Source organism: Lycorma delicatula, chromosome 5, assembly GCF_047948215.1.
Source record: "Lycorma delicatula isolate Av1 chromosome 5, ASM4794821v1, whole genome shotgun sequence".
Classification (NCBI taxonomy): domain Eukaryota; kingdom Metazoa; phylum Arthropoda; class Insecta; order Hemiptera; family Fulgoridae; genus Lycorma; species Lycorma delicatula.
The window spans coordinates 72967996-72984692 of NC_134459.1; the positions used below are offsets into that span (position 1 = coordinate 72967996).

Genomic DNA, 16697 nt, shown 5'->3' on the forward strand with positions numbered 1-16697 from the left:
TTTGATTACAATCGACTGAACGAGAAGTGTCCAAAAGAAGAAATTTTAATTGGTTTATTATTCATTTGGATTTGGACTTTTTCTTAATTGCAGTAATAAGCTGTCATTGAGAGCTTTTCAACGATATATTATAAGCGGTACTTATTTTCATTGATTTGAGAGTTTTAGACAAATATTATTTTAATTAAAATATGTAGATCATGAGGAAGGTACATCGGTTCGAATCAGACTTTATCTCATTTTTTTTTTAATATAAATATATTGATTTATTAATAATTATTAACCTCTGATTCTAAAAAAAAATTACGATAAATAATAATTAAATAATAACAATAAAAAATATCAGAAGTTATTAATGAAATAAAATTTTAAGTACTTTTCATTCAAAAAAAAAAAATAATAATAATGTGTAAGCGTACAAGGAAGTCATGTAGTGCCCACATCAAACTTTTCTTTTTAATGTTAATTTTTTTAGTCTTTTCAAATGGAAACTTCTATTATTTATGAAATAGACTACGCATAGTATCTCTCTATATATATTTTTTTACTGCTAAGCACACATAATTTAAATTAAATTAACCGAACCGATTAGTTCAGTATACTGATAACAAAATCCTTTCAACCAAGTTATTCATAGAGGTGTACTTGTTTTAACTGATTAATCTTTATTCTTTAGATTCACGAGTCCTCAAAACGACATTACTAATGGAACTTTAAAAATAAACTTTCATTATTTGGTATACCTAGTTTAGAAAATATTTAGTGTCTTTTAAGTAGATGACCATATTTTTTAAACGGTTTTTATTGAAGTTTCAAAGCAAATTTTATGTACTGCACAATCAATTACATTCATTTTTCGTTTCTTTCCCTTCACTATTTGTTTTGTTTCAATTATTACTACATTTTAATTGGTTGATAAGGACGTTAAGTAAGGGCCGTCCGTTATCTTCTCACGACTACTTTTACTTACTCCTTTATTTATCTTACATGTACGGATTAACGATTAGATTACACAAAGCTTTAAATTGGCTATTCGGAATGTACAAACACATTAATTATTGAAAAAAGTATTTGTGTGAGGTTTGTGCAGATTCGTTGGTCATAACCAGATCAAAACTGGCGGTCCGGGAAAAATACCATGAAGATTGACAAAAGTCGTTTCTCCTAAAGAAAATATAATGTTCTTCCACGTACCACATGGAAGATGAAGTGAAAGCGGAACAGGAAGAACAAATATTGATCTCCAAAAACAGTGCGTTTAGGAGATGTAAGCAGGGAATATAAAAAGTGTTTACGAACGATGTTCCAGATAGATGTGCAATATTATATGAAACATAAGTGCTAGTATTTTAACCAGTACTACAGTTGTTTCAGATTGTTTTAAATTATATCAGTATGTTCTAAAATTCCTTGATTTTCATTACATACGTCACGCCGTCAACCGCAGCAAGAAACTTTGTAACTCCTAACTCAGCTGTGCACACCCAATCCGTGGAATCTATTTGAGCGTCATGAAAACGGTGCAACAGGCGCGAATGCGGTAGGCAGAGGAAGCTTTTCGTACTTGTGCGAAGGAGATAAAACGGTATAACGAGGATGAGTTATAAGAACAAATATGACAAGATATTAACTCCTTCTACCCACGTGAATAGCAGTATTATTATTACGTTCATAATACAAGTAGGTTAGGTTACTTTAATTTATTTAGATTGATTAAGTTTAGATTACAACGAATACCCTGAAATTTATTTCAGAAGATGTAAATTGACTGGCAGTAAGTAAATTTCCACTATAACTTAGAAAGATATTTCTAAAAAAAACATTTTTAAGAAATGTTATGGGTCTTTTCTACCAATTTAGAAAAAGTAATTATTTTAATTATTAAAAACATACTCAAGTGTAAAAACATATAAACTTAATTAATATAACATTTATGTCCAATAATCGTTAAGAATTTTATAAAAAAAAAAATTGGATTATTACTTGCATAAAATACTTATTTTTAAAATAGAAAAAAAAGTTCTACATATAATGTTTTTAAAAAAAATTACTAATTTCAATATAACTTTCAGATTCTTCATTTGTCTGACAAAATTTCCAAGATAAGCGTTTTAATTAACTAGGCAATAGTTAATTCAACGTTATAGTTAAACCAATCGGGAAGGTACAAGTAATAAATTTCATGTTAAAATAAAAATTCAAGTTAAGTAGGACAGCTTTCTCTAAAAATTGACTAACAAAAAAAAATTCTAAGAAAATAAATGCGTAAGGTCTTTGTTTATCCAAATCCAATGAGAAATTGTAAAAAACAAAATGCCTTTATTGGGGGTGTTTTAAAAAATATCGATCTCCGTGGGGGAGTGGTAGCGTCTCAGCTTTTTATCTGGAGGTCCCGGGTTCGAATCCCGGTCAGGCATGGCATTTTTTCATACGCTACAAAACTCCATCTCTATATCCTACTCAAAGGGGCGAAAACACCACGCAAAAAAAAGTTTTTTTTTAAGAATAACGTGAAAAATGGAAAAGCAGTTACATTAAAAATATATAAAAATAAAATGAACATTTCAGCTATGAAATATGTTCCTTACTTCACATATTACTGTTACAGTTAATTACATAGATGAATTAGTAAAACAAAAATTAATATAAGAAGTCAAGCTGCTTAAGTTTCTTCGTAAATGAGTCCTGTTATAAAATAACTGGAGTTGTATTTTCAATGTAGTAGACATTACGAAAGTAAGAGCATCTTCCTGATCAGGAAGATATTCCATTACGGAACTAACCACCATTTACAGCAGTAATATGCTAAGTCACGGTGACGCATTGTTTTTCTGTTTAAAACAACTGGACTGTAAGACTACAGAAAAACGGATGTAATAGAACTTGGAATTGTGATTCATAAAATAATTATAATATGTAACCTCAAACTTTTACTATCTACTGTGAATAGATAATGTGGTTTAAATTTTTTCTAGCATAATACACTAGGCCTATATAAGTACATTTTAATACAATAAGAAAAAGACTATAATATAAAATATGTCTATTTGAAAAAATATGAAATATATCTATTTAAAATCGGATCACACTTTGTCACACACTTTATTATATTATAGTAATAAAATATATATATATATATATAGAATATAACTAAATAAAATAACAAACAATATTTACAAAGTATAATTTTGGTTAAATTGTGATCCGTGTAATTCACGTTATAAAAAGTGTAATTAAAAAAAAAAATGTATCGTTTCGTTATTTAGTAAATATATTCCTTATATTCTTATTGTTCATCGTTTTATATTTAGAGGTAAGTATAAAAGTTAAAAAAAAGTAGGTCTACTTCTTGACTGTAGCAAGGTTTTTATGACGGTTTATTTCCTGTTGAAGCACCTGCGCATAAAATCACCTGTACATACACTTGCTTACTATTATTCAAATGGTATAAAAAGGTAGAATGTTACCAACGTTTAATAATAAATTTATTGATAAATATAAAACTACATTAACGTTCTAAAATTCTAAAAATAAAGTACCATTAAGACAATAAATTTAATTTTCTTCAGAAATATTTAGTAAAAAATTTACCTTCAAAGAAACAGGTTTACTTCAATAATAAAATCAAAGTTATAAATAGGTTCGTAAATTTTTCCTAATTAATATAATATTATTTTGTATATAAAAAAAAATAATATCATTAAACAGATTTAAATTTACCAAAATAAATGTACTAAAAATAAAATGTCAACCTCAAAAATTTACCAGTTATATTATGGATAATAAGAACTAATAATATTTGTTTGGGTTGAAGATATAAGTATCGCAATGAAGAAATGCTTTAGGCCAGATATGTTTTCTTAAAATATTATTGTCAATTTTAAGGATAAATATTGTTTGTATTTTAATAACCTTGACAAGCCGATATTTGGCTCCCTGATGAAGGTAACTTAATTCATTTCTTACTTTACTGAGTAAGCAATAAACTATTCAGCAAGCTTAACGATTGAAGAAAATAATCTATCACTGAATCAAATAGACAGAAAGCGATGCTAATTGGTACGGTAGCTGCAGGAAACAGTTTGATTTTTAGGAGCGTCAAGAGTAGCAGATGGACTTCGAACAACTTATACTAGGTGTATATGCTAGAAAGCTTTCTCCAGTTTGTCTATTCTTTTTCGATGTCATCTTTAATTTTCTTTAGTAAATAATGTAGTAAAGAATTTCCTTATCTACTGGAAAAACATGCCAGGATCTCATTTCAGATGATAAAGAAGATTATATACTTCCATGTGTCTCTCACTTTCTCTCTCTTTTTCAGATACTTTATTCAACTTCTTTCGCCTTATTTTTCTTTTTATACACATTACAAAAATGTTTATAAAAATATTTTCATACAGATAAACTACCTTTCTGGACAACGAGATGACAATAAATGACATGTGGTATTGACAGGCTGCCTGGCTCCGCTCTCTGTGTATTTCTAGCATAGGGGGGTAAATATGGCTGTTAAGAATATCAATATTATTTCTTTATACCACTCAAGCATCATGTCAGTTTGCTTACAATCATAGTGATTTTTGTGCCAAACTGAGAGATAAATTACAAAATTATAATCAAGGAATAAATTAGAAATTAGGAAGAATTTAACAATTTGTAATCTTTACTTAATCATATATATTATTTGTTTTGTAATCATTCATCAACTACGGTAATCATTGGCTCACAAAAATAATCATTTACATAATCATTTTTCTCAATATCTTGTTCAAAACTGGTAAAGAAAATCTAATCCAAATTCAATAAATCTGAAAAATAAAATAAAAACTTCCCAAATTATGTAAAAAAAAAAAATTATATCTAATGATGTGACTTTAAGTAATTATTGATTTTAATTTAAATTATTACGATACGATAACAAATTTAGTTTACAACGTTCATTATAGCTCGCACTTAAACCTGATTAATCTTGTTAATATTTGACTTTTGGGAACGACAGAATATTTTTGTTCTAGATATCGATGAATTAACTAACAAACAATAATATAGCAGAACCTGAAAATAAAATAGTGACTAAACGTATGATTTTATTAATTATAAGAAAATATTTAAATTATTATTTAATAAAAAAAGATTGGAAAGTTTATGTAATTAAATGAAAAAACAATTATTTGGAAAACATGAAACTTAAAATCGCGAGGAAAATTCAGGAAAAATGAAAATGAAATAAAAATAATAAAAACTCCTTTAACTGTAGTAAACATTAATTACATTTCATTATATGTATTTGAAAAAAAAACATTTAAGTGACAATCCTTCATAATCTTCTCCATATTCACAAATAATTTTGTTAATAATCTTAATGAATTTATGCTAAGTAAGGAATCGAAACCGAAGAGGTCAATTAATCAATCGGTTGTTCACATAAACTACCAAAATAAAACAGGTTAAATAGAAAAAGGAAATATCATAATTGTTTTCCTATTCCCATAACCCGACTTGAATAAAAAGTGAAAACTGGTAATTTATTTTAATATTTTCCACTTTCTTCATCGAATTGAAATATTTGTTTCATAATTTAGCGTAATATTGAGAAAGAAATAAGCATTCCATATTTTTATTTGCGATACTTAGAAATAAATGATGCGGATGAAAAAGAATTAATCATACGTCCTTAAATGAATTCTATTGTAATCAGTACAAATTCTTTTAATGGTATGTAATATGGATAGCGTGAAAGTGCATTCAAAAGGTATAAAATGAGATGGAGGATATAAAGTAAAAAAGTTAAAAAGAGATGAAGAATGATAAGTTTGTATTATAATAAAGGTAACCTTACCCATAAATTCAACCATAGGTTGGTTGTTGGTACTTTCTTCTTCAGCTCTCGCATCTGATCGGGAGGGTTATAATATTCAACGACCGCTAGCCTACTTTCACCTTCACCGCTAGTTCACAAACTTGTCAGACGGAGGGGGTTCAAGGACGTTTCTTATTGGCTCCCCAATATAACTTCCCCCACGTATAGTTTGATGCATCCTCTTGTATTATATTGTCCAGAGTCTATATATTTATCCGACCTCAATCGGACCGGCATTTAGTCTAGCATCATTTGAAGTAATAAATGCACTGTACATAACCTGCATTGCATGTTGTTCATAAAAAAAAATGGACATTTACCAGTTTAATAGTAATTTCTACAAGAATATTTTTTTGTCATCATAGTTAAATCTGTGAATAAAAAAAAATAATTTTATGTAGTGTGCAGTGACATTGATTCAATATAATAATATTGTTTACAAATCTTTGTACACAATAACATTTCAAACACGTGACTTCAACTTTAGTGTTTGTGTAGTACACTTGTGCCATCGACATGAGGATTACCACAATAAAGGTAAATAAGATTATAATCAAATAATTACCGGTAATTTATAAAGGAAAAATATTCAACATTTCGTTAAAAAGAAACAAAATAAAAACTGTCATTAACACTTTTTTTTTTATAGAAACACATTTTTTGGAATATTAAAAGATCTACTGATTAAAATTTATTTTTAAAATTGTTTAATTGAAATATAACAATATAAAATGTAGGAAAAACTTTTTCAGTTATTAAGATCCCTTATTTCTAATTACTTAAAAAAGTATTGTAAAGTGAATTATAATATATGTATAAAAAATTACAATTAATTTATTGATCAAAATATTTTGGTTGGTCCTTCTTATTTTAGTCATACTGAAAGTAATATTTAAATTATGGAAACACAAAAGGAAAAATGGCAGCAAAGGATTTACTAAATTATTTGAAATTCGAGAAACTAATCTAAAATATCATGTTTTCCCCAAAGTTTAGCCACTAACAAAAACGTATTCTTTAAATGTTTAATTAAGGTTTAAATTAGAAAGTAATTTTTTTGGAATTTAGGGATGTTCTGACGTAAGAAAGTCAGAATTCTTATCGAAAGTAGATTGTTCAAAGGTACGACTATTATCGTATTAAAGTATAATTTAAAACAAAATTAGTCTTTAAAAAGTTTGTGACTAATGAAGCTTGAAAGGGTAAAATTTTAAGATATGTTGATTTTAAGAACTATTCTATAGCAATTGAAAGACTCGATACCTATGCCTGTACAGACTAACCGAGAGAGGATTTTTTTATATATATATATATATATATATATATATATAAAATGTGCGTTAATGATTTATAGGTATAACTTCCTTCAACCTCTCTCGTTCAGTCTGTATATATATATATATATATATATATATATATATATATATATATATATATAAATATAAATATACACACATTTTTTCTAATAAGAAAATAATGCACTTTCATGAAACTATTGTTACAAAAGTTGTTTAAATGGTATTAACATCATCGTAAGTAAGATTTTACTAACTACAATAGAAATGAAGTGGTTTTTAAAACGTAGTAAACGGTTAAAAATTAAAATGTTTTTTTATTTGTTTCTTCTTAAAAAATGAAGCTTGCAGAAACAAAGGTTTTAAAAAAATATATATAAATAATCATTTAAACACAAACATAAAAAAATCAAAAAATATTACTTCGTACAGGAAAATAACACATTGTTTTTTATTAGACTAGTTATTCTGCGAATAATAAATTTATCATTAATCTGACACAGTTTTAAAACTGGTATTAGTTATTCGTGAAGGATAAATGCTGCTACCTCCAGCTTTTATTTGGATGATTCTATGATCGAATTCCGATCAGGCTTGGCATATTTCCAGTGGTAAAAAATTTTCACCTCTCACCAGTAAAAGTATGGTATTTGCAATTTGGCGTCAGCTTGTAGTTTCTTTACCCCGAAATATATACGTAAACGATCATAATCCTATAATGATAATCATTAAATATGTATCATTATGCAGTTATGATAAAGTGATATAATTTTCTATATATATATATATATATCTTGAAATTGGAATTCACACAAACTGTAAAGAAAATGTATTTGTAAAAATTAAGTTTTGTTATTAGTTTAGACATTTTACTTTACTTTTCTATAGGGAAAAACATTTTTTGCCGTAATATTCAATAAATATATATATATATTTTTTTTGCTTTATTATTTATTTACAATCAGTTCCTAACGAAACTAAGTAAATCGTAAACTGATAGTCTAACAAACGATTTACTTAAAAGTAATTAATTACTTTTAAAAATAATCCACTCCCCAAACTTCCACTGTAGAGTCGTAGCAATTTAGCTTTAATCCGTAAGTTTCCGTGTTCGAATCCTTATCGGGATTTATATTTTTATAAACCATAATATTTCAATACCATATTCCCATACACCAATTTTATATTTCTGTGGTAAATTAATAATTTTAAAGAATAATAATAATAATTAGATAATAATTGGTTTTAATATAATTAAATAAATAAATAATTTCAAGAATATAATAAAATAATTTAATTATTGTTTCCTTTTTTTAGTTTAATTAAGCTGTACTTTTTTAAATTAATTTAAAAGATACACAAGCAATAAAATAAATTGGATTAAAATTGGAATGTAGGTTATAAACGACCCAATAAGCATTTTAAACAATGACAAATATTTGAATAAAAATGATACAAAATTAATTATTTATTTATTGTTATAATTTCTCGAAAATTTTCTGATAATTGTTGTTTAATATTCTAATACTGATACTAAATACTAATACTAATACTATTAAATGTTCTAAATGTATTAATACTAATGTAAATAATTGTAAGATTAAACGCGAGTTAAAATAAATTTATTCAGATTAAATATTTCAATAAAATTTATTCATTAATTATGAATCTAAATGTAAATTAATTGTATGATAAAAGTGAATAGAATTTTGTAAAACGAATATATCATATAACATTTAAAATCCTTGGTAAAATGGATCAAAACGTTGATGATGAAATTAATAGATATAAACGACAAAATAAATTGAATAAATATTTTTGGATAAAATAAGATTATAAAACTTCATCCAGGGTTTTTAAAAAGCATTATAGAGAAAATTAATAGGAGAGCCTTGTAATCATAGAACCACTAAATCTTTCTTGAAAATTTTAATTAAAAAATTATATATATTTTTAATGTTCTATACTCTTTTCCTCTTTTTTTGATATTTCAGGAAACCCAAATAAAAATCTCCATGGTGTACCCAAATGGTAAATGTCTGTGAGTGCGCAGATATTGTTCAAAATTTATTACATAGTAATTTTAAATCCGATATGATACATTTATTTGAGTCCGTTTAACCGAAATTAAAAAACAAACTTTAAATAATCTTTCAGAGAAATGCAAGCAGGTGATAAAAAACAATACAAAAAAGTATGTATTTTACGTACAAATTAACGTACTAAACATTGTTGAATTTATCGGAATTGTGATTAAGAAACCAACCAGATTTGAAATTTGTATATTTTAAATCAACATGGGCCAGATAAAATCCTATAACTGCACCTTACTTTCCAGTTATTAAGTAAAACAGTGTGCAGAAAATTTTAATCATGGAATCCCTAAAAGTTGAAAACTGAAAAACATAATAAAAAAAAGTGATTTTGTGTAAGGTGAGGTTTTGAGCGACGTAAATTTTCTTCTGGTATTCAACAAGATGCATATGTATTTATACGAAAAAATACCTATCAAATCGCAGCAGTTTTTGTATACAAACTTTCATAACGTTATATTGTTATCGTGTTAGTTTTAATCACGAAAGAATGCAAAAAATATGATATCCTTCTAACTAAAATTACTTCAACAACTGAATCCTTTGTTGCAAAGTAGTTTTCACAGGAAAATAGTAGTTTTAATAATTCATTAAAGCCTGCATAAGATTTAGTTTACGAAAATGTTTTAACGTTAATATTTATGAAAAAAATAATATTCCACACAGTAATAAAGTGCATTACAATTTTTTTTTCAAAACATACAACCATTTTAGAAATTCAATTACGAGATTTTGTGTTTTTAATAAATATAAAGAAATATTTTTTTTTATTTAATGAAATTTCTATATGTAAGGTAAAAAAAAAAATTTAAAGTGCATCACTTAAATACCTGTTTGGACTTACAGGCTTGAATTGTGGGGTACAGCGTCCAACTCCAGTATTAACATTCTTGAACGCTTCCAAACAAAAACACTACGATAAATGTTCATGGAACATAAAAAATACTTATATATAATGACCTTAAGTTGCGAACCGTTCGGTACGAAATCTCTCTGGTCAGCCTGTGGTATCAAAATCGTTTGGATCGGCACCCGAATTATTTGGTGGTCAATTTATTAGTCTACACGATCAGTGATTTTTCAAGATTGCTGAGGAATTATATTCTTCGTTGGCCTTATCGCTTCAATTAGGTGACTTTATGGTCTGACCGTACGGAGTGCTCTTCTACATTCAATTGTTAGAGTATTCCATTATTAAGTCACAAGCCGCTGGGTCTGTGGCAACCTAATGTTAATAATTCAAATATATCTTATTTATTTATTGTTCTATGAACAGATTTTAAAGTGGCTGTGTCGTTATATTAAAAAAAAAACCTTTGCATGTAATATTAACACTTTATAAAAATCGTTCATACAGATAATGAGAAATTAAGTTTTCAAATTTTTCAAAATCCCTATCATCTCTGTTACTTCTTTAAATTTCAATCGATTTGGCTTTCAGTTGCTTTTATTTTTTCTCTTGTCAAAGTAATTTACATGGGTGTATATGGTAAAGAACATATTATCGAAAACGGTTGGGAAATCTTGTTTCCTTTTCTTAGAGATGCACATAACATAAATTAAAAAAAAAAAATTAAATCGTTTTATTTTATATAGGTACAGAAACAATAGAGAAATTAAGAATACTGAACAAATAAAATAATTTAAATTAATTTAACTTTGTTGTTTTATATATATATAAATCTATCTGCAGCATAATTAACAAAACCAGAAAAAATATTCGATAACGGAGAGAAGAAAAAAATAATACACAGTTAAAATATTAGCCTACTCCTGAGACTAATTACAGAAAAGATTCAGTGTTTGATTTAGAGAAGAAGTCTTTTACGAAAACGTAATCATTTTTATTAACATAGCAAACTGTTTCATTTATTACTATTTAACTATGTATTCGCTTCTTTTATTGACATAATTTATTAAAATTTGCTTTTAGAAATCCATAATATTAAAAAAATTGTTTGCCTTAAAAATTTAAATATATAGAACAATTTACTGTAAATATTAAATTTAAATGTATAATCAAAAAAAAAAAAAAACTATAAATTAATTTAAAAGTACTTAATTTTTAAGTTTATAATTAAAATTGTTTATAAAACGTTCTTATTATTAAATCATAATATCAGTTCTAATATTCTTCACAACGAAATTCAATTAATGTTTCTATATGTAAGTAATATTAAATTAAAAACTTGTCTGTTTAATTAGTTACATGAATTTAATTAAAATATTTTTTTCTTATGAAAATCTTCAAAGTTCAATTTTCAAAAATATTTATTAATTCTTTACTATAGCATTAAAACCGGATTAAATTTTAATTACATAATGTTTTTAGGTAACAGTGAATAAAAAGAAAATCTTAAAATGAACGTACTTAACTTTCTTGAAATTTGTATGGAACTTAATATTTATTAATATTTAATCCGACTATCTACGATGAAGTTAAAATTTGTTTACTATTACAATTTTAGTTATCTTTACATTGATGAATTTAAAAAAAAATCAAATATTTGAGAGACTTTATTATCCAGTAAAATAGGAGTATTATATAAATTTAAAGTATAATTCGATTTAACATTGACAAAGATTGAAAACTGTTCCGATCCTAATAACATGTATCATTTAGAGCTAAATGACAAAAAAAAAATAAATAAATAAATAGTAGCTTAATGATATGTAACAATAATTTATAAATTTTCAACGGTACCGATGTATTGAAAATTTTTCTATAACTACTTTTAATGTTATTTTTGTTGTAGATATTTTAAAAATGTATGAGTAAAATCTTTACAAGGTTAACCACTTTTCAAAATCAAAGAACTTTCTCAATATCTTCGCATATAATCCTTAATAAGATAAGATTAATGGCATTATAACTTTTTTTCGAAACCATACAAACATTTTAGAAATTCAATTACGAGATTTAGTATTTTTAATAAATATAAAGAAATAGTTTTCCAAATCCATAATATAATACTATTTTTTGAACCAATAGCACGGTTCAACTCAGAGCTCAAAAACTTGTTAAAAATGAAGATATAAAATAGAGATCACCTTGTAACCGATAGCGTTTTTCTTTGTTATAAAGACCACTATAATTACAAAGAAATTGGATTAAAAAAAAAAATTGAAAAAGAAACAAAATAATCTTTTAAAAAAAGCATGTATATATAAATTTATTATTATAACAATAATATTTCAATCATTAATAATAAATTATTTACCACTTACGTGCAGAAAGAAAAATTAGAATTACAAAGTAAAAGTAATTAGATAAAACAGGCATGACAGAACCTAGTTCTTTTCCTTTTTTTTAAGTCATCACTGACAAGCTTCAACAGTACTAGTCAATCACAATGCTAAGTGAAGTTTTTATAGTAATAATACAATAATCAAAGAGACATAATGATAATAACTTTGTATGAACTCGGCAACGGCCTCGCTCACTTTCAATAACGACATTAACTGAATAGGCGACGTAATAAAAATGTAATTTCAAAATACCTAGGCATGTGAATAAGGATTTAGAAGCTTAACTTATAAACGTGATTGTGAATATCATACGCCAGAAAAGTCTAAATAATATTACTGTGTGTAGATTAGAGTCAAAGGTAATTTATTTAATGCACCGTGGATTAATCAGTAAATTAACTTATAAGTACTGCAGTTTGCACTTACTATTTGCTCTATAACGCGCTACGATAATGACATAAATTGGCTTTTTCAGAGATAAAAGATAAGACACTGAATTCTTAACCAGAAATGATTTGTATTAAAATTAGAGGTTATTTAGTGCAAAATAAAAACAAAAAATATGATACAGACACCACACCATTTCCTTATTCGCCTATTACATTACATATAATCATTTTTTGCTGCACTTTAAACTTAAATTTGAAAGTGAGATACGATCCTCCAATTCACTAATAAAGTGAACAGCTACACAATTGCATTGTTGTGTCCAACATGATTTTTTGTGGTGGCCGTATCAGCATTTCATATTAGTTTATGTATTAATTTTGTTTCACGTCACTCAATTAGTTGTAAGTGAGAACGTGTCGGATCTGTAACAATGGACACATCGATTCGAATCCGACTTCATACACATTTATTTTTTTAACTTCTATTTTTAATTCAAATGAATCGATTTATTAATAATTATTAACCTCTGTAAACATTTTGAAATAAAATGAAAAGTACATAAAATTTTATTCTACTAATTTCTGCTTTTTTCAGTTTTTCATTATAAATGAATTATTATTTATTGTAAAACATTTTTTACAATCAGAGATTAATGATTGTTAATAAATCAATAAATTTAAATTTAAAAAAAAAAACGTTAAAAAATGTACATGAAGTCAGATTCAAACCGATATTCCCCTTGTAAGATCCAAATATTTCATAAATTAAAATTTCATTTGGCAATAACTCTGGAACCATGAAAATAAATAATACGTATGATATACAATTGAAAAGCTCTCAATTAGGGTTAATTACTGCAATTAAGAAAAAGTCCAAAATCAATTTATTTTGATTTTGGGTTTATGTGGACACACGTTTGGTCCAGTCGATTGCAATCAAGCAGAGGTGCACAATAGATGTTACAACATTCCTATTTCCAAAATTTCAGCATTCTACAGCTAATCGTTTTTGAGTTATGCGAGATAAATTTGTACGCACATACGTATGTACGTACAGATGTCATGCCGAAACTAGTGAAAATGGATTCAGGGATGGCCGAAAATGATGTTTCTGTTGAAATCTGAAAACAGAAATTATTCGCGATCACAATACTTTCTTTACTCGTACAAGGAAGTAAAAACATTTACTATAAAAGTAAAAACAATTTAAAGAATGTTTTACGCACAATTCCGTTATGCCTAACGGAATTTAAAAAAAAGTATATAAATAAAACTTACGGTTTGAGAAAGTTTATTTTCTTACTACATTACTTCTAACGAATAATAAAAACAGTAAAACCTTACACGAACTTTATCTTATATGAAATGTTTAAAATAAATGTTTGTTTATACATGACCTCTGCATTACAAACGACGTGCTCAGATTGATGGTTGATTTAAAAAAGTAAATCTTTTGCTTTTGATAAAATTTTTATTTTATGAATCAATTTTAAATTTTTGAAAATTTTATTTATACCAACAGTAAATTGTTTGTTTTTATCTACTTGAAAATAATGTAAATAAAATCTGTACGATCAAAAAATTTATTTGGTGTAATAAAACCTTATTTTATATATAAAAAACTTATTAATATAATAATAAGCTGAATTTATGAAAATTTTTGTAAAGCTAAATAGTTTTTTTTATTTTTATTTTTTAAGCCGAATCGTTCCATAAAAATATTAATTAAAAAAATAATAAATATTTTAATAATAAGAAACAATACTGAATCTTAATAAATCTGATACGGACATCACATGACTTTCTTGTACGCCTATTAAATTACAATTTTTTTTAAATTGGAAAGTCCATAAAATTTTATTTCATTAACTTCTGATAATTTTTCTTTTCCTTTTTTTGTTATTCATCGTAATTTTTGTTTTCCGTCGTAACCATTTTTACCATATATATTAATAAATTAATATATTTACATTAAAAAAAGAAAAAATTAAAAAAAGGAGATGAAATCTGATTCGAACCGATGTACCTCCCCTTTAAAAGATCCAAAGCTAATTAAACTTTTATTTGGCTATAACTCTGGAACCAATGAAAATAAATATCACTTAATATATCGTTGAAAATCTCTCATTGAGGGCTTATTACTGCAGTTAAGAAAAAGCCCAAAATCCAAATCTTTTGGATTTGGGCTTTTGGCACTTTTGGTTCAGTAGATTGCAATAAAAGAGGGAGGTGCATAAATAGATGTTACCACAGTCCAAGAAATCCAAAATTACAACATTCTACGGTTAATTGTTTTTGAGATTGCAAAATACGTACCTACGTACGTACGTACGTACGTATAGACGTCACAGGGAAACTAGTCAAAATGGATTCAGGTATAGTCAAAATTAATATTTCCGTTAAAATCTGAAATCCAAAATTTTTCGCGATTACAATACTTTGGGCACTATATTTATGCAATTTTCATAAGAATTTACGAAAATATGAAGTAATTAAAAGTAAACAAAAAAGAGTTTATAAATTATTATAATTTTCTTGAAATACAGTTTTTTTTTGTCTCAAAATATAATCTACAATCCGTTACAATATTAAAGAATTCATAAGTGAACATAATCACATAAAATCACATTTAGAAAGGCTAAAATCGAAGCTTCTCAAAAATTACAAACTATTATTCCTATACAAAACATTCAACAAAAAAAAAGTACACGACATACAACTCGGAGAACAGTACCATTGGATCTCAAACAAAATAAAAACAATCAAAGGATTAATAAAATAAAGAAACGATGAAGTCATTGGGAGCTCAACACAAAAAAAATTAATCAGAGGATTAATAAACAAAATAAAAAGGTGAAACACTGGTAGAAAAGGATGAGAATAAACTATAATTAATAACGAAAGAATAATAACTAAAATTGAACGAAATCAAATAGTGATATCATGGGTAATACTCAGTTGATACACCTCAAACTCAAATCATACAAAATTACAAAAAGGACAAAACGTGAAGTCATTTTAGCATTCTAACATCTCACTTTTGTCAGAAAGGTTAATAGCTAAATAATTCACGTGGTTTTTTAGCCGCAGTTTATACTTGTACCGAATCGCTATATTACTTCTTGAACATACGGTAAACCCAGATATTCATGGACATCACTGTTTTTTTTCAAACCTAGGCGCCTCTATTTTGTTCTTCAGTAATTTGTTTTGGAATCGCTGCATTATTTAGACGTTGCTGCTGCTTTTAGTACCCGTAAAGCTGGATTACATGCGTCTAAATCAGTTTTAAAACAGTCGTGAACATCTGCTTGTTATAGCTGTTACATTTGATTTATATCGATTCTCATTACATTTCTGAAAATTAAATATGTTGAATGTTGATACCAAAAGAAAACAGAGACAGAGATATTTTGTATTAATTTATTTTAAACAAATATTACATTTGAACTATGTAGATTTAAACTAGGCTACCTTCGTAAGTGTAATTTTTTTTTTCCGTGAGGGGAGGAAAAAGCTTTACCAGCCTCCACCAGGCCCGTTCTGACGGCTAGTATGAGGCTCACACCCGTTTAAAAACCCCTCAAGTCGCACAAGGGCCGGTCCTAATCAGTGGGGGATGCACACAGCCCCCGTGCAACCGCCCGGGCACACCTAATGTCGACATTGAACAGCGGCGATGACGTCCTCAGGGGACCACTGAAGGACGACGACTCCGACCTACCATCAGCATGCTGCGACAGCCCGGCGGCCGTTAGGTCTTAGGTAGTCAGCAGACTCCTATCTTGCCTGGTCCTCTCCTCCGTTGCCT

The 16697-nt window shown here is 26.7% G+C and overlaps 1 protein-coding gene and 1 long non-coding RNA gene across 2 annotated transcripts in view; one reads left to right on the plus strand and one right to left on the minus strand.

Moving 5' to 3' along the window:
• The window catches only part of LOC142324454 (uncharacterized), a 281045-nt gene that overhangs the window by 98697 nt on the left and 165651 nt on the right, over nucleotides 1-16697 (minus strand). The gene's annotated exons all lie outside the window — the stretch shown is intronic.
• The window catches only part of LOC142325078 (uncharacterized), a 116746-nt gene continuing 106195 nt past the window's right edge, over nucleotides 6147-16697 (plus strand). The window contains exon 1 of the mRNA XM_075366404.1: nucleotides 6147-6397. Coding sequence (XP_075222519.1) covers nucleotides 6377-6397 — 21 coding nt within the window. The 5' untranslated portion in view covers nucleotides 6147-6376. The remainder of the gene's footprint in view (nucleotides 6398-16697) is intronic.